Source organism: Amyelois transitella, chromosome 9, assembly GCF_032362555.1.
Source record: "Amyelois transitella isolate CPQ chromosome 9, ilAmyTran1.1, whole genome shotgun sequence".
Taxonomy (NCBI): Eukaryota; Metazoa; Arthropoda; class Insecta; order Lepidoptera; family Pyralidae; genus Amyelois; species Amyelois transitella.
Window position 1 is genome coordinate 4,339,427 of NC_083512.1, and position 20,206 is coordinate 4,359,632.

General features: G+C 32.9%; 2 protein-coding genes across 4 annotated transcripts; one reads left to right on the plus strand and one right to left on the minus strand.

The window, feature by feature from the left end:
* Positions 1–206: 206 nt before the first annotated feature.
* On the plus strand, positions 207–18,780 carry LOC106134666 (disks large homolog 2). Its single transcript, XM_060945862.1, has 10 exons — positions 207–667; positions 5,767–5,843; positions 7,885–8,073; positions 11,076–11,156; positions 12,257–12,457; positions 12,566–12,704; positions 13,093–13,162; positions 13,533–13,770; positions 15,527–15,699; positions 18,270–18,780. The coding sequence occupies exons 1-10, from the start codon at positions 382–384 to the stop codon at positions 18,271–18,273; spliced, it is 1,458 nt and encodes a 485-aa protein (XP_060801845.1). The 5' UTR covers positions 207–381; the 3' UTR covers positions 18,274–18,780.
* Positions 648–2,481, minus strand: LOC132902078 (lipase 1-like). Of its 3 annotated transcripts, none has more exons than XM_060945865.1 (2): positions 2,402–2,481; positions 648–2,124 (listed from the first exon to the last, which is right to left on the minus strand). In XM_060945865.1, the coding sequence occupies exon 2, from the start codon at positions 2,081–2,083 to the stop codon at positions 905–907; it is 1,179 nt and encodes a 392-aa protein (XP_060801848.1). In that variant the 5' UTR covers positions 2,084–2,124; positions 2,402–2,481; the 3' UTR covers positions 648–904. The 3 variants fall into 3 exon arrangements, with proteins under 3 accessions (XP_060801848.1, XP_060801847.1, XP_060801846.1); XM_060945864.1 differs by having other exon boundaries at positions 2,399–2,470; XM_060945863.1 differs by having other exon boundaries at positions 2,306–2,451.
* Positions 18,781–20,206: the final 1,426 nt, after the last annotated feature.

A 20,206-nucleotide genomic window follows, 5' to 3' on the forward strand; every position in this document is an offset into this window, starting at 1 on the left:
ACTTAATTCGGAAATACATGTTATCAAATTTCTAGACCTAGGGCTTTGGACAGATTGTTGGTCTATCAGTTAGAAAAAATGCCTTAGCTAAGAATAAATTTTATTTAACATCACACACGTTCACTTTTAGTTCAATGTTATCAATTTATTATGATTTTAACATTAATAGTGCCTACAATTTTAAACCACAGTTCACAGTTCATAAACTTGACTCACAACATACAATTATGAGCATTCATAAGAAATAGCAAAAGACATTTCAGTAGTCACGATGTTAAAATTTCCAATAATAAACACGATACCAGTGTTAAAAACAAAGTGATACAAACAATGGATGCAATTGTGCGTGAAAATTGAAGTGATGATTGAAGTAGAAGCAGTATGACCACATGGATGGCGCTGTTTGGGCTAGTGTGGCTGCTGCGCGTGCGTGGTTCCCTATGCGGGTGCGCGGCGTGCAAACGCGCACGGCACGAGATCCATGACGTGCAACCTGACACGCACGACGCGCAAACACGCCGCGCGCGCTCGCCAAGCCCCGAGGAACGCGCGCCGTTTGACGTCATCGCGCTACAAAATTACACGCGCGACGTGACGGTACAAACTGACTTCGACGATGATGAAGTTGAAGACCTGGATAAAATTGAGCTGCAGATTTGCGAGGAATGTAAGTTTGCTAATATTTTTTTGTGTTAGATATCATACTTTACTTTTATGAAATAATCATTATAGCTAATTCTTAAAACTGGGGGAATTCAGATTATCATTACAATAAGAAAAATTAAATGTCTGTCGATATGTTTATATACATTTTTATAGACGATCATTATCGTAAGGCAGAATAAGATCAAGAACAAAAATGTTTTTATTCTTGTTCCTTTTTATGTCCATACCACTTGATTTTCTAATTATATTTCTTCAAAATTTCCAAGATACGGTAATGCAGAAGTTTTGGTGTATGTCGACCCCAAATAAAATCCATATGGTTAAATAATTCGTTTTCTATAATAATGTACTCTTCAACGTTAGGCAGCTCTTTAGCTTGTAACCCATTATCTTCTATCACTGACAATTTGTCATTTTTGGCAGCAATTATGTACATTTTCATTGTTACTTTTTTTAGATCATGTTCCGGTGGCACTTCAGAACCATATTTTATAAAATTTGTGATCGGACCATAATCAAATTGTTTGAATTTTCCCGATGAAATAAATTGAATAGAATGCTCAATGTTTTGTCTTGATGTTCCTGCCGGGAAGTTGTTAAATATAGTTGGAATAAATGACGGCTCTAAACCTTCGGGATCAAAACCAAATGCAAACAAAAAGAACTGTCGGCACATGTCGTTGCCTAAAAATCTGTCTGAACAAAAATTCCTTAACATTTTTCCACTGACAGTATTAAACCCCAAAAACTCTTCGATATTGTGCAGCTTGAGAAAGTTGATTAGAATACTTCCTATTTGTTCTATCTTCGGCAACCTCAATGAAATTTGCTCTAGGTGACAGGCCGGTGCTAACGCAATGACGATTTTTATTTTGTCATTATATTCTGGCCTTTCAGCTCCAAGTATATACGTTATTAACATACCTTCAGAATGGCCTATCAATGAAAGGGATCTTTCCTTAGTTTTGTTCAAAACAAAGTCAATAGATGTAGCTAAGTCATAATATCCATGTTCATAAGGTCCAAATCTCCAGAAAGACGCATCAGTATCTGGGTTGCGGGTGTGATGCCGCCTTGAATGCATGTTTCCCCTGTAATTACTTAGCCAAACATCATAACCTGCGTGTGCTAACGTTATCGCAAGAGAATCGTTACCTCGTATAATAAAATCATTAGAAGAACATAGAAGACCATGCATTAGTAGAACGGGCTTAGTTTTATCACCTGGGATGCGAAATAGCTTAAGAATATATCCGTCTTCTGTCGTGACATCATATTCCGCAACTGCTCCGGCATATTTAAGAGCAAACCCTGTGAAGTTTAGTCTTTTATCTTCCAAAGTCCCATTAATGTGCTTACAATTTGTGTTTGTTATGGATATTGTTAATAATATAAGCGCGATAATTGTATGATTCATTTCGTCATCATAGAGATTACAGTTTAACTGTTAACACCTCCCTGAAAAATGTTTTAAAATATTTTAATTAAACATTTCGCACTTAACTTAAATTCACAAAAATCAAAAACAGAAAAAGAAAATCGATAAAATAAAAATCTTTATTAAAAAATTTCTTATATCAGATACTGATGTGTCTTTTTGGAGATTTGGACCTCATGAGCATGGATATTATGACTTAACTATATCTATTGACTTTAACTAGGGAAACATCTAGTCGATTATTTTTATTTAATCTAGACCCAAAAATATTAGGAAATGCTTAAATCAAATTACTGCCTTCTTCGTAGTTAAAGATCGCAGAGTCACACACTGGGTTATGACTTTACTGATAGGATCTTACGGAAGATGAGAATTTTTAGCATAGCTTCAAATTTAAAAAAATTATCACTTACTAAAATGACACAAGAAATGTCGATTAAAGTGACAGCTCGTTGTCAATTTCTTTTCTATTTTCACCCAGGGCCGTAAGTATACCCCAATTTTTATTAACTTACACATAAAACTTTATTTTGGTTTCATTATATGTAAATTATTTGACTTCAGTTAAAACTAAAAAAGAAATAGCTATTATACAGGGTGACTTTTAATTCAACTGCATAAATTTAACTGTTAAGTGTACTCATCTAAAGGTTATTTAAAAACGTTAAAAGAAAAATATCGGTTCATATTTCAGAAAGTACGAAGAAAAATAAAAGTATCAAAATCCACAATCCTAAATACGTCATATCACCCCGGCCGGCGGAAAAGCGACGCGTAAGATTCAGAGGTCAATTTACATGTTTAGTTTTAATTTCTTTTTGTAGTATTGGTCTTTAATAAAGCGTGTGACGTAGTTTTTGAGGGTTTTTTAAATGTGAAATGATGACGTTTAATTGAAATAAAAATAGGCTAAAACCGCTCAGAAGCATGGGTATAGCCTATGTTTAAAAGGATGCAGTTGTTTTAAATGTCACGCTGTATATTTTCGTAGTGATTTTCGTACACATTAATAATTTATGAACAATACAACTGTCGATTGTTATTATGAATGACGGAATATTAAAATCAATCCAATATGTTTATATATACATTTATTATGAAGACTTTATCGTAGCCTTCAATTTAATATAAAAGATCAAAAACTATTAGCCAGATCAAATAATTTATAACTGACTGTACCAAAAATATGTTCCGACTGGTATACAATTTATATTTATTTATTTATTTTATTTATAGGAATAAAAATATTAAAATAAAACAGATCACCTAGGGTATTAGATTTTGGGGATATTACCGGAATAACTTATGAAAACGACGTAATATTGACTTGATCAAACGTACCGATATTCGTTTCTTTCTGTTCTTCTCTACTACCTCTTGATGTAACACTATGACTGCTGAGAAAAAGCCACTATATCCTGCCAAATATCACGTGTTTTTAATAACACCATAAAATAAGCCGCGTTATATAGTCACACAGATAAACCGCGCGGCTCGTTAAATAAAGGTACATTATCAACGCAACTATAATATAAATTAAAGTTGCGTTGTAAATTATAATAGAGGCCCGTCGTTCAAACGCGCTGCCATCCGATAACGCTCATAACTTGAGCTGAAATAAAACTGAACTTTGTCCTGGCATGTTTACCGTTTCGATTCTGATGTTCTCTTTAAACATTGTTGTTTTGATAAAGGCTGTGTGAGGATGTCAATTCAAACTATTTTCCTGGTGCCAAAAGGGATAGATCAAGGTATAAACGCGTTCGAGCTCCATTTCATATCATGATAAAAAGCGAAACATGTATAGATATTGTATTTCGCGCGATAATAACGACGTCGCGCGTGCCATAATACGGGGACAGTCATTCATATGTACACTTCCCGTGTTTTTGACAAATATAAAATCATTATACAAACTCAGTTGTAATACACAACTTGGTTCAGTTGTATCTCGGCTTGCTTGTTAGTAAGTTGAAAACATCGATGTTTTTGAACCCACCGTTGCCAAAACAATTTTTTTGGTAACTTTTTGGCACCTGTTTATATGTCTTCGAGAATTCGTGACTATTTTTGAGATCGATTCGCGTGTTTCGTTCGTATTCAGTGTCACGTTTCATTTGCTATATCGAAATCATAAAATATGGCAATGTTATGTAAATGTTTCAACTATAATTATTATTTTTTAACCTAATATTTATTAAGTTATAAATATTAGTTCAAACTGCCATGTTTCTACATACTGAAATTTCGTTAGTTACTTGCGAAATCGTTCGTATGGACGGTGTGCTGAATATAACCAACTTAAAAAAGAAGGAGGTTCTCTATTTGACCTGCATGTATGTAAGTTTGTCTGCGATTATCTCGCGTTTCGCGGAACCGATTTTGATGAAGTTTTCGGAAAGTATTTGTTACATCTCGGAGAAGGTTTCTGACTTCAAAAAAGGAGGAAATCGATTGCAGGCGGTTACTTATTACTATTATTTATTAGTACACAGTGGCATTAAAAAATATTTTTGTACTTAAATATTAGTCGTAGAAAATCTCAAAGACTACTGAGCCAATAATGATGTTATAACGCAATAAGGTTGATTGTAAGTAGGAGACGTCCAGTAAAAAGGATTTTAGGAAATTTAAGCGAGAATTGGAGACAACGGGATTTTTCGAATTTCGCGAGCTGAGATTCTATCTCAGCAATGAGAAAAAATAGACCATCATTAATCACATAGGATTAACAATGTGGTGTTTGCAGTCAAGATGTAATGCTGAGATGGCTTGACCTAATTTCTTTGATAATGTGTTGAAAAAACTGATCGTAAATACTAAACATTTTTTTTTATTATTAGTTACTGGTATTTCTAAAGTATCAAAACACGTTTTGTACTTTCATAACTTTAAATTATTATTTCAACGCAAAGTCTCTTTTCTTATATTTCATTCCCCTATTTACAAAACTAAGTCATGAACAAATAGCAAACTCGTTAATTAATGAAGTTAGATAAAGTAACTTTTACGACCCTATTTTGTGATACCCGTAATCTTTTTAAGGCTCCCGGCAGGTGTGGGACAGGATTAAATTAAATTTGAAACATACTTTGAGTTTTACATTAATCCTCATAAAAAATATGTACGTAAATGAATTGCTATGAATTCACGTTTTTACACGTAATACGTGACCTTAGATAAAATTTACAAAAAACTTGTATTGCTTATTCATAAAAAAATATTTGAGTATTCTGTTAAGAAAAGGTATGAACCAGGATTTTTTTTATTTACCGAAATAACTAACCGATAATATAAAATATTTTATATTAGAATAAATGAATAGACAATACCTTATTTTCTATCTCTTGTATTTAATCTTCTTTCTATGTCTTGTATTTAATCTTCATTTTCTTCTAGTGTTGTCTATTGACTATGTATAGTATGCCTGGTAAGAGTCAACGAAGTGTTATCTATGCGAGTTTATTCATTACTGACAAATAAATTCAATAAATCCGTAAAGTATTTGTAAATTCACTAAGATTGACTAGACATAGGTGTACCAAAGGCTACTATCACACTGGTGAAACCAAGGGTATACTAATTTCACCATAACGTTCTATTTTTAAAGAGACGCGACTACAAAAGAAGTACTCGTATAACCATTTTCTTTTTTTTCTCAGCGAATGCTGGCAACTGCGAGGGTGGAAGAGAACCGACGAGTCCAGGAAATGGCCGCCGCCTCTCAGGAAGCTGCCAGGTCCGTTTTACAATATTATCACCCAGCAAACAACACTTTTGCCTAGCGCTTTCATACGACGGTCTATTCTGACAACTCGCTTCATGACACATTTCACGTGTTCATTCGTTTCGTACACTATTTTCTGTTACGGTTTGATGTTGCTCCGTCTGTCACTGTTGAGAGAGAGAGTCTGTGAGAGCACTTTGTGCTTGTTCTCGTTCTATATGTGAACATTTAATTTAATTTTTTCAAGATACTTTTTCGGTTTTACCCGCAGCTTCTCCCGCGTATATTTTGCGATATCTACAAAAAGCGACAAAATTAAATTTAACGCCTTCTAACAAAAAGAGATTAACTAGAAACCCCTACAAAAATCAGCGAATTAAAACGCTCTTAGTTACAAAAAGCAATTCATTTAGCGTCATCTACAAAAAAATATAGATTTTCGCAAATCACACGAGAACTAACACAGTTATACCGGAAAGAAAGATACCCTACGTCCTTCTCCAGACTCTTAATTATATACGAGTATATAGGCAAAATTTTAGGAAGATTAATACAGTAGATAACATTTGAGAGGTAACAAATAAACTGATTTTCATTTATAATATTAATTGGGATTTTCCTGTGTTCTAAACATCTAAAGATCCACAAATGGTATTGTCAAATTTCTATATACATTTGAGCATCTCAATTATAATTTCATAACATGACACAACGAAAATTCAAAAGTTCCATCTTACTAGGAAAAGCTGAAAGATTCATTCATGTCTTGTTAGTTAATTTCAGAATAGACTAGAATAACCGTCTGTTCTCCGAGTGTTCATTCATTGTGGCATAACATTGTTTTGAACAGTAACAGTTTCTGCGACTATATTGAACTTGGTTTAATTCACACTGAAGTTAGCTTTAGATAAAGCTATATGAAATGTAAAATTTATAGGTGAAGATCCACAATGCCGTGTGGTTCCCGGCACCAATACAAAAAAGAATATTCATCTCTTTCCCATGGATGTCGTAAAAGGCGACTAAGGGATAGGCTTACAAACTTGGGATTCTATTTTAGGGTGGGCTAGCAACCTGCCACTATTTGAATCTCAATTCCATTATTAAGTCAAATAGCTAGCCATTCAGTCTTTTCAAGACTGTTGGCTTTGTCTACCCCGCAAGGGATATAGACGTGACCATATGTATGTATGTATGTAGAAAAAAATGTATTGAAATGGTGGAGAAACTTGACCATTTGGATTTTTAAACAATAGTAGGATTTTCATTTTTCATCATTCTTCTTAACCGTCAAATGTATTTTTTTTTAATAACCCTTTATCCTTTATTGACTCTACATTTAAAATATTAACTCATTCTCGGAAAGTATCAATTTTAAATTAATATAAGGTTTTATCTACAGCATATCACAAATCCAAAATTCTCGTTTCATGCAATTAGTTGTTTTTCATTTCTACGAGTTATTATTGGTGGTTCCACACGCCTATACACGTTGCCATAGTTTTTCACGTAAACAATGCTCTGTCCTAGTTACCGAAACTGCAATCTGTTCCTTGATACGGCTCATTAAAATCAGGAAACGTTTCATTCGCTCCAAAGTTATTAGAATTGCAAAGCGAATCGATATCCCCAACGTAGACTTTTGGATATTTTTGCTGATTCCAAACTTTTCTTGGTCGTTAGTTAATGCAATTATCTACAACATCAGATTCCGGAAACTTGTCAGATCAAAAAAATTGATGACATTTTCTAAGAACAAGTAATTGTAAAAAAGTTCTCTTGGTTCCCGGAGTTATTTCACCGTGATTTTTATCCAAATGAAGGCATCAGAAGCATGAAAGACAAGAAGAAATTTACAAAAGGAAAATTACTCACTATTCATTCAAATCAGAATTAGTTATTTCTTAAAGATTTTCCGTTTGTGATAAAGATAAAAGATTAGGATAATTTATTTGCCAAACACGTCATTATATATTCAAATGCGTTGGTAGTTAAAATAATATATGGTGCGAGCAGTAAGTTCATATTAATTTAATTTTCTTTTGTCCCACAGTACCCATCAGATTCAGACAATGAGTCAGTATGGGAGACGGCGGACGTGACCCTGGAACGTGGGGCAGGAGGGTTGGGACTCAGCATAGCTGGTGGAGAGGCAGGTGGTGACGTCAGCATCACTAGATTAGCAAATGGTGGAGCTGCGAAGAAGGACGGGCGATTGCAAATAGGAGATATTTTGCTACAAGTAAGTTTTAATGAGATTGAAATTTGTAAATTGATTGCGACCAATTCATTATTTACTAGTGACGATGTCAGCACTACTAGATGAGTATCTGATGGTGTTGCGAAGAAGTATGGCAGATCAGAAATAGGTGATATCTGAGTCTTAAAATTTTGAGTCTGTAACTTTTAAGGAGAAAAAAATATCTCAATATAAAATAAGATTCTTCTAAAAAATAGATCGTTCTGCAATGTTAAAATATGCCAATAATTATATAAATTATTAAAATAAAAACTTGATACAGCTTATAGGAAGTAAAACCATAAGCGTGCGTGTCAGACACATTATGTTACACAGTAGGGTGCCATACTCCTTGCAAAATATATCTCAAAAACTGTCTAACTTACCTTCATATATTTCTTAGGAAGAATTATTATGTTTTTTCCTTGAATTTTCGCCACTCTCCAAACACTGGAATGAACTCAGTATTTTTGTTAGATGCGTTGTATAAATATGACTAATATCTGAAAGCGATTATAGATAAATATGCAAAAAATACCATTTGATAATTCGTCATGTAGATGGTAAAAGAAAACCTGAAATAAAAGTTACGGATTGCTATAAATATATAAGAAAACGCACAGCTTCCTTGATTCACCGGGTCCGGAGCAGCACCAACATTCTAGTGAAGACGGTGGCGGCTAGATTGGACGTGGACAGTGCTATTATGAAACACTGGACTCGCGTTCATCTAGCCAAAGACCACACCGTCAATAAACTTTAATATAGATGTACTAACATAGTTATAAGTTCCTCTGTTACTAACACTATGGGCTATGCCTGCAATAAATGATTTTTATTTTATTTTATTTATTTATTTTATTAAATAATTAACATGCTTTATTAAAACCTACGTGATCAGTTTCATAATTTTTTCTATTTGATTCATTAGGTATGTAAGCCTTATGAAAAAATGTCTTAAACACAATTTCAATTAGTTGAGAATGCAATTGGGAATACGAGAGAGGGACAAAAATAAATATTGCGCTAAAATAAATCAAATCTAATGAAACCAACTTTCCGCTTCAATTTCACTTAAAAATTCGCTGACCGCTTTATTGCAGGTAGAATTAAATTATATAGAAAGTTGCGTTATTTTCTTTTCCACAAAGCTAAATGAAATCCCTTGAGAGGAAATAATCCCCTTAGGGAATGAGCTTAGGAACTTGTTGGGGATTTTGAACAACACTTCATATATTCTTAGAAGATTTTTTAAGAAAATGGGAGCTAGATTAATTTTACTTCCATTCGGACGCCTGAGTAACAGTGAAGATTTTTATGAAACAAGGAAATGGAAACCTTAAATCGATTTACTTTTGTGTTTAATGTAAGGTCTGATTATGAGTCTAAATTTACACCTTCAGTTTTTGTTCTTTGTATTTCAAAGAAAAGAACTCCAGTGGGAGTTAGTTTTTATTATATACTTTCCATCTGTGCCTATGCCATTTTAAAGAAATGTGTTTTTATAAGTCACAAAATATAGATATATTTTATGACATATAGATTCTTACTTTACACTGGTCGTTTTTGGTACACTTTTTTATTTGCCTGCTTTTTATATCACATAAATTATAATATTTTCCAGCAAAGTAATATTTTTTTTTTCAATAACAATAAGTAAAAAAAAAATAAGTAAAAGTTTCTTGTAATTTAAACCTCATATAGAATAGTATATTCGTGGTTTGTTTATTTATAGCAATGTTAGACTAATTGATAAATATTATAGTCGACTAAGTCTTATAACGGAAAGATATTAAGTGAAGCCACATCATTTGAAATAGCAACTGGTCAAAGATATATGTTGCAAGGTCATTGACAAATCGTTAAACGAAAATGTTATTATAAGATTTTATTGGAGCTGCTATAAAAAATTAGCTTGATTTGCGAAAAAAATAAAGGCACATTTAAGCTAGGAAATAACCTCGTCAAACTTTTTTATCACGCTGTTAAAACTCTTCACGGGACTTATTTAAGCGACATTCTTTGGAAACTTGGTCGTTTGTTTAATGAAATTTTATGTTCGGTTGTCGGTATAATTTGACAGTTTGATGTGTCTTCAAACAGGAAAATCTAAGTATCATCAATCCACATTTATTTCGCCTGAACAGTTTCGTTTTTGAGAGGGAGGAACTTAGAATTAATTTACAGCTTCTGAAATAGTGTGAAGATTACTGCAATGGATGAGAGAGAACGGAGACTCTAAGATTGACCTTACCAATATTTCCTACCACTTTTGAGCTCAAACCAAAAATGCGATTATATCTTGATTTGAAATTGCTTCTCAATTTAAATGTAAGGTTTAATGAAAGGTTCAAGATTCGCAATATAGTTCTGCTGAGTCCTTAGTAAAGGAGTTATGGAATTGGTAAGACAACGAATATGTAAATTTTCTCCGAAAGAAAAATATGTTAAAATTCAGCTTGGGTCAAAATAAAGCAATGCCCTTAAAGTAAACTCAGGTTGTATAAAGGAATTAGTATATAATACAGCCATAATAAATTCTGACCCGACCGTCCACGGGACAAAAAAATGTTCAAAATGTTCATTAAGAAAGGTAGAATTTAAAACAAGCAATTTAAGCGAGTCTCTTGTTTCTGGTTAGGTACATGAATTTTAAATGTTACGATTTTAAATTTTGATCTTTTCTTTTTTTACGTAATGTATATTTCCCATACATTTGCTTGCTGAAGGATGGTAAGGAAGGCGAACATGACCATTTATAAATCTATTTACACCAAAGTTACATTTAAAATATATGTTGTCTTCGGTAGACCTCACATATCTGCGAATGGAATCGCTTTAAAAAAGTAAGCAATGTCACAATTCATGGTCCTGTTAAGAGTTGTAAAAGATACATCTTATTATCATAAGATGTATCTGACCAATTTACTATGTTAGGTAATATAAAATCATAAGATAATATTGTTTACTAAATTTTTACTAATCAAATTATATCTTTGTTATAGGTGAATGATCTTTCAGTAGAAGGCGCGCCTCATTCAGTAGCTGTAGACGCACTACAAAAAGCTGGAAATATTGTTAGATTAGTAAGTATTGTCATCATACTTTGATTATAGTAATGATTGATTTATCTTACGAAGACTAACAGATTGATTGATATAACTATGATCTTGCTTGTTATTTGTTAAAACTCGAGCAGGTACTTTGTTAAGTTGCTCTTGTCCCAGTTTTAGTAAAAACAAAACCTCTTTATTTCCATTACATATATAAAAAGATTCTTCGGTCCATAGCTGACATTGGATTGAGTTGATTTGATTTTGATGAAATCATGATATGCATAGACACAGGTCTATGCATATCATGATTTCAAATCATACCATATCGATTGTAAAGCGGTACATTCGATATGGTACAAAACAAAGGAACTTATAAATTAACCATCACTTTGTTATCTAATATATTGCAACAAAACCCAGCCAAAATAAACATGAAACACTGCGGTTTGAATACCTCACGTAGTCAATTGACCATGTCGCAATTTGGCATGCGTAGCTTTTAATAACAAGTGACTTTTATTTTGATTGAAACAAACCGCACGCCTGAAACCACAAATCTGGCACTGAAAACCAATTATTTTAGTATCAATACGTCCGCATTGTTGGTGTATGCGACTATAACGTTTCAACTATTCGATGAAATAGGCAGTTTTGAAAAAAATTGTCGTGCGGTCTTACTGTAGTTTTCAAGTGTTATTGAGAATTGATGAAATTTTAATAATTCATTTGATTTACGTAACCTTACTTTAAAAACTCTTTAACAATAAGGATACAAAAAAATATTTCTGGTTCTTTTTTACTTACTAGAATTTTTCGCAAAAAAAATACATACATACATACATACATATGATCACGTCTATATCCCTTGCGGGGTAGACAGAGCCAACAGTCTTGAAAAGACTGAATGGCCACGTTCAGCTATTTGGCTTAATGATAGAACCGAGATTCAAATAGTGACAGGTTGCTAGCCCATCGCCTAAAAGAGGAATCCTAAGTTTATAAGCCTATCCCTTAGTCGCCTTTTACGACATCCATGGGAAAGAGATGGAGTGGTCCTATTCTTTTTTGTAATAGTGCCGGGAACCACACGAAAAAAATACATGACACTAAAATGTGAATTGTCTTTGTAGAGAGTTCGTCGTGCGCGGCGGCCTAGGGTGGTGACACTGTGGAGAGGTGTTCGCGGGCTCGGCCTAGGCATAGCAGGCGGAGCGGACGACGCAGCGGGCGGCGGCGGCGTTTTTGTGTCGCACATAGCTGTCGGAGGAGCGGCGCACCACGACGGTAGACTAAGATTAGGAGATAAAATTTTGGCTGTTAGAGATGAAGAAGTAAGTAGGATGTTTTACATGTTTATAACGTGTATAAATTATTGAATCATATGTCTCACAAACTAATATGGGAATTTATTCGAAAATAAATATATTTTTTTGTTTCAGGGTATAGAAACTTCACTGATAGGAGCTACACATGCGCAAGCAGTATCAGCGTTAAGGAATACAGGAGAACAAGTTACATTAGTAGTATTACCTGCTGGTTCAATTCTACCTGTCGCCAGAACCGCTCCGCTTTATTCCAGTAAGCGCACCCTTATTGACCACTTATTTATGCCTAACTTCAAAACTTTTGCTATAAGTCTTTCTTTTGTTCTTTCGCCTTAAATTAACTGCACTGAATAATGTCGCTATTGTCGAAAATTATTATTTTGCTTTGATGTTTTTCAAACTTAACTTTAAAAGCCAAAGTCAAAAGTGAGATTTAGAAAGACTAACAAAACTTGCGAAATTAACTTCAACAATATTTGTTTTGGTATGTACAGAGTTTAAGTTTTCTCATTAACTACTAACTATTTTAATCATCCAACTTCTATTTGCATAATGTCAATTAAATTATGAGTACTTTTTCACATCTTCAGACAATTCATTAAGTTTTCAAAAATGGCGTTTTAATGACATAATTGTTGCAGCGCGAACGCAAGCCACTTCGTGCTCGACACTCCACGAGCTTTTAGAAGATGAACCGAATGAAATACCGAGGTAAGTTCAACATTTCTAGGCACGTTTCATTCCCCTTAAATTACGTTTAACGTGTCGGCGTTTGGCACTAATTCAAAAACTATAAAACGGTAACTTTTACTGGAGCATTTTTGGCACGATGTGAATGTGGACTTTTTTAGATTAAATTTGCTGTTTGGATTGTTTTTGTTTTGATGTATCTTGATTTCTTAATTTGTTAAAAATAAAACATTGAAAAACATAAAATTAATGGCATTATTACCTTTTTAAGGTATAATTATAGATCTTATTGTGTGCATAGAATTGTCCATTGTTTTAAAAATTAATTAAAACGACCAACCGGTAGTAAGCTTCAGTATAATTGAAATAAAATTATTCTCTTATAATACAGATGCGTCCGCATGGTCAGACTAGTGCGTTCCGGATCTCGTCTCGGGATGGATATAGTGGGAGGGCTGGGGGGCGAAGCTGAAGGCACCACGGACGACGACGCTTGCGGAGTCTTCGTCTCAGGAGTCTCAGAAGGGGGGGCGGCACACGGAATGTTGTACCGGGGTGACAGGATCCTGAGCGTTGATGGACGTGATCTGACAAGAGCAACGCATGAGCAGGCGGCGGCGGCTCTGAAGGTAAATACCTGATTAGATTTTCTTTTTACAATTTGGTTTCTGTACAGTCAAGGAATATCTTTATTTCAGAGAAAAAAGTAACTGTTTACACAAAATTTATGAAATTATATGCAAAGTAAGGAATTCTCATATTGAAAAAATAAAGAAAACAATGCAGCTTTCAAATAATTACTTATATACCTATAACAAATATATAAAATTTAAATAATTTTATGCTTTTAGATAATAAATGACCTCTTTCAAAATTGCTATTAATTGGTATTGCTATTAATATTATTGTAATCCTCATTTCAATTAATTTATTATCTCATCCAAATTCATCTCCGATTTGCATATTTAATTCGCTGTATTTTCAGCACTTGATAAACAAAACAAAATTTGATATATTAATTTCCTAACCCTCCGGGAAAGAAGCGTGATATATGCATGTATGTAATATTTTTTTATTGCATGCAGATTAATTAACTTTTAAAACGACAATCTGATTATAGTTAGTACATAATACACTAGTTTTTTAAACGACAGCTTTCACGTGTGATATTATTACAAACAAGAAAGGGTTTAACGCTTTTCCATTTAAGAATTCCACTTATAACTAATAGGCTCCCAGTTATTGCTTGTAATACCTTAATATATCTGTTGTATCATTTAAAGCTCATTGTTTTAAACATGAACGTGTTTTTCGTTTTCAATATTTCAAAAACACGTTGCACGTGGCCCAACACGCACTTATCTAGTTTATTTTCATTTGCAACTAATTTTATGGATGGACAGAGGTTCAGTGATAATACGCGTGTAAAGCCGGTATCGCTCACAGAATATTAACAACCGAAATACTACAAAGGTTTGTTCTGCACAAACATTTACGCTGTGTCTATATTTGAACTCCAATATCCTTTTCCATCGATTTACAACGTCTGCTTTTTTAAAACCAGAATTTATTTGTGGTAACAAAAACCGGGTCTTTTAGTCTGTATAATATTAAAAATACGCGTAGGAAACACAAAAATGCAGTTAATTTTCAATACCTTGTGAATTTTAAGGAATCCACTCTTTCGCCCTAACATTTGCCAAATTTCAAATTTCTAGAATTGTTAGTATGGGCTATGTAATGTATTGATATGTTCTTTAATTTTTTTTACATGAAATAATAGTCATTGCGTTGGTCCTTATCAGAAATAAAAATATTTATTTTCATTCATTTTGATAAGTACCTACTTAGTTACAAACATCGGGATCTGAATAATGAAAATAATTTCGAATGAAAATGTCAACATTGAACCAATTTAATTGTTCATGAGATACATTTTAATTATTGTGTTAAAACGACACACATTCATGGTAATATCTCGTATTTGAAATAATACCAACTAAAATAGCCATTATTGTTTTATTAAAATGTTTCACACCAATAACTTTAAACTATTTATAAATGCTAGATCATTGTAATATGATTTAAACGTCTAAGATAAAAAGGTACGTAACGCGCGCGTTTTATAACCTGTAGTATTTATAAAAAGTTCTATGCAACGCGCAAATTTAAAATCAGAATATCATTACACTTCTCAGATTATTTGAATTTAATTTATAACATTGTCAATTCAATTTTTATAGAAGTAAAAAAACCTTCAGAACAATCCATTGATATAGGATGTTACGTAACTTTGCCGTTATGACCATTGCCATAATTTCGTCAATCAGTACACTAACCTACATATGATACATAACAACTACATATAAATTATTTCTATCCCAGCAGTACTCAGGCAGTGCGGTGACGATAGCTGCGCAGTATCAACCTGAGCAGTATGAGAGACTGCGCGCCAGGATCCGTGCCATCAATGCGGCGGCCATGTCGCCTCATCCAAGGCACGCGACCGTTGCTACGCACGTCCCTGTACATCCTGACTTACACTCCATGTATCCAAGGTATAATATTTAATTAATTCTCCGGACACCAAACTTACAATGCGAATATCAGACATCACGGGAAATAAATACGTTTAAAAATAATTGCGTACCCAGTCATGACCTGTTGGAGTTTTGAAAACTGAGGGTGCGATACGAGGCGAAGATGAAGATATGTGCTATCAATGCCGCGACCATGTCGCCTTATCCAAGGCACGCGATTGTCATGTACGTCCCCGTATCCTGACTTGTACGCTATGAATCCAAGGTATATTATTTGATTTATTACCGCTGCAACCTTAAAACACGAAACTCACGATGTCAAAGACGTATCACGAACGTTACAAATAAGGGTACAATGCTAGCCGAAAGTTTGTAGATTTATGCTATCAACTCTGCCGCCACGTTCACTCTACTATACCAATACCATCAGAATCAACGCTATGTTACAAATTCAATGAAATCATAATCGTGTAATGCTGTTAATAAATATAACTTTTATATTATGATTTAAAATAATAATAATGTTATCTGGTTACTTAATTTTGCATGGCATTAAAAGCTTAATCCAGTTACATATGTACATTCAATTTAATTAGCAATTTAACTAGCCTTCACACAGCATCCCAAATTTTCAGTGAAATTTATTACCTTAATGATTTTAGTTACATGATTACAAATTAATTTTCAGAAAAGGATATATATTTTCAGTATATTGTACCAGTATCATCTATTAATTAATGTTAAATACGCCTTATTTTAATAACATAAAATTAAATGAAGCTCAATAAGAACAGTTTAATTAATTTGTTTTTGTCATATTTTTTGCAAGTAAAGATGCCAACAATTTCCTGGCACGTTTTATCGATACCAGGAATTCGTCTACGCCGTCTGAAGTTTCTAAATAAGAACAAAAAATTATAGAAATTTCTTAATAACAAATATTGATTGTGCCTTCGTCCAATTTTAAGTAAATTATTTGTTTTCAAGTTAACTCTTTTTACATGATACATCCGATCTTCTCCCTTTAGAGTCATCAATTTGTATCACAATATGTAAAAAACAGATCATCTGAATGGAATAAAAGTTGTTTAATTTGTTTTGTTTTTTATTAAATAAGTATTTAACAAGCAACGGTTTCTTTCAAAAGGTGTTCTGTTGTGTTATCCAAAACCTACCTTCGACTAAGTCTAACCTCCAAACGCATACAAAAATAGAAATCTTAGCTCAACCACTGCATAAACAGGTTTCTCGTATTTGACTTTTCTGAAAAGCACAAGTGATACAACAACCTTTAGGTTGTTTCATTTATCAATGAAATTTGTGAACAGTTGCAATACCCACATTAATCATTTATCTCTTACGGGGCAAATCCTTAGGGTCTAAGAATAAACACAAGACTTAAAAGCAACGTTGGCGTTACTTCCAGTCATTATTAAATGGTAACTCATGTAAAACAAAATAAAGTAAAACGACACACCTGTTTCCATAGCTTGAAACCAAACTACTCACCTTTAGTATATTTTTACACGATCAAACCATAATCCTATTGGTTTCTCAATGTAGGGCTTTAAATTTTCTATTATAAAATCATATATCATGATTGGAGTCGGCTTCATCGTGCAAGAGGCAGTATAAGGCTGGCCAAGTAGAAATAACGGCACCATTAAAGAAAATTTATCGGTAACAATATTAAGTACTAACATGCTTAGGTCTCAGCTTAGACTAGACGGCTTTGTATCTGCTACAGTAAAAAAAAAAATTTGATTGAAGAAAAATATTGCATTTTTTATTTATTTTGGCACCAACAATCATTACAAGAAACATTATAGTATAACAGTTATTATATATTGTATTATAACAGTTTATGCAGAAACGTTAACAATACAAGTTACATGATAATAGATTGACAAAACTTAAAGTAATAACACATTATTAGTTTGTTCATTTTTTGCTCTCTTTAGCAGACCCAGCTTTAAAATCTGCCATCCTGATTATATAATCATGATGACGCTTTTTCTTAATGTAAATTGTAAAATATTGTCAAAGGCATCAATGAAATATTTAAACAACCTTCAATTACTCAGGTAACAGAAGTTCTATCAATACGTACTGATAGTTTTGTTAAACATTGATCCGTTAAAATCGCATTTTCAGCATTGAAATTGTGATTTTTCAGCGTCATTGCGCAGACGTCACGGTTGAGCGGACAACCGTTTGCGACAAGCATTTTGAAATTCACTTACAATATTCATACCCGAGTTAAAATACAAAAGTTATAGAGAAGACATATTTTACCAATGAAAAATATAATTGGAAGTAATATCCTATTATGATATTTTGACAATTTGTGACCGAATTTGGAAAAATTCTATTAGAATTATTTATTTTTAACATTGAATACAACGTGTCACGTAATGTAGAGATGAATATTGATCAACCGTAATAAATTTATACACTTAAAGTATTCAGAGTACTAAGGACATAGAAATGTTATCTACCGTAGAAATTGCGCGGGCGAAGCCTTCTAAAGGTAAGTAGGTAATGTTTTCTTATTATATATTAGAATAACATTAATTTTCTTGTTGCAGGTAGCAGTGAGCTGGCTGTGAAAATGACCATTCGATAAGAACTGAAAAGTAGTTAGAGAATCAATTATTAAGAAACGTAAGATATTATTGAAAATCACTGAGTTTATTTGTAAGTTCGTGTTTATTTCTGAATTTTAGAACACTAATTATAAACATTTGCATTATTTTTTTTTTTGATTTGTTTGTTCAATGATATTAATTGGTGTTCGATTAAAACACTAAATAATATTAGTTCATGCTTTTTTGATGCCAAAATTATTTTTTGAGAAATTATAAAATTTAATCACTTTTCAGGAATAGAAATAGTAAAGTTACCTTAGACTCGTTTTATATTATTTCACTTCAGGATAATCAGCATGAAATGATCGTGTAAACTTTATGGTATGTAAATAATAAATAGAATTGTGCAAGCTTTTTTTTATACATTTTGTATGTACTTCTCGGATTGTAAACTAATTGTAGCATAGAGGCGACAGGCCTTTATATTATTTGTAAAATAAAGTTTTTTGAACTGTGATATTAATGTTATTTAGAGTAACTGTATCGTAAAAATGAAAATGATTATACGATATTGAAAAAAAAGGGTTTATTATTTGCATTCACCTCAAATCTGAAAATTTTAAGGTCACGAACATTAAACTGTTTTTATAACGTTAGAGCACGGTTAATAAGGAAGAATCCGCATTTAAAAACATTTCTGAATATTATCAGTAAAGGAAAACCAAGGGAAAAACTAAAGTATTTTATATAAAGCACCCCAAAAAGCGGTAACATGTAACAAGAACACTATTGTTAGCAATCTAAGACCTTTAAGGGTCTAAAAATACTGCGCAACACTGCAGATATACATACTGCAGTAAAACCATTTATTTTTTCAAGTTTGGACTCTTTGATTAGATGAGTCCTGTTTCAAGAAGTCTTAGAGTTAAATTAGCGTCTGGCACAACGCCAATATCCCCTCTCTGATCAAGTTCTGGTAAATATCCGCCTGCAGGTCATTCTGAAAGGTCGTTAATTTTTAGTACCGCCCCAGCTCTTTTTTGGGGAAGTTTTTGTACAAAAGTTAATTATGAACCGTGGTTCCGGACTACTCTTTGAGTTTCAAAGATCGATTTTATCCGAACATCTATTTATCAATATCAAGTATACAAACTAAATGCTTCTTCATCACGTGATTCACGTTGTGTCGGGTTGTCCAGGCGAAAGGTCAGGTCAAGAGTAAGCCTAAACCGGCCAACTTGCATAAAGAGCATTATGAATGTGGACAAAGTGATAAAAGTAGGTATGCAGGGATCGCGGTAAGTGGTACGGTGCAAACCAGGAAAGAGGCGTGATTAAATGTAGGTACTTATATAATGTTGGTAATTTGCCTTTCTTACTCATTTTTTCTCATTCTTACTCTTTGGTTTTCTTTCTTTATTTCTGGAACTTTAAATTTTATATCAATACTAGTATACTGTAAAAACCAGAACTACCGATTCAACTGGGTTAGATTGTGAACTCCGGGCTCTACACATGGAATAAAATTACGAAGTTAATATGATTGTAAGTATTTATGTACATAATTAGTTGGTATCTTCATCCACTAATTCAGAAGATAATGTCATTCTTAGGACAACATTAAGTAAATGAGAAACATACACAATACATCAAGCACGAGTACGCAATAAATCGCACTAAATTAGCTGAGTCACACACGGTCTTTTACAAGAAATAATAACACTTACATGACTTTAGCCGACTTCGAGTTTTGAAGTCAATAATAGGTAAAACAAATGGAGATACGCTTTGACAATACTCGTTGTTGTGATATTTTAATGTTAAACATATATTTAACCTCTTTTTGGTTGAAGATTCTTTTGTTAAGAAGTATCTATATTTTGTTACTTATTTTTGGTATATAATATAACTATATAGAGGCGTATATATAATATACT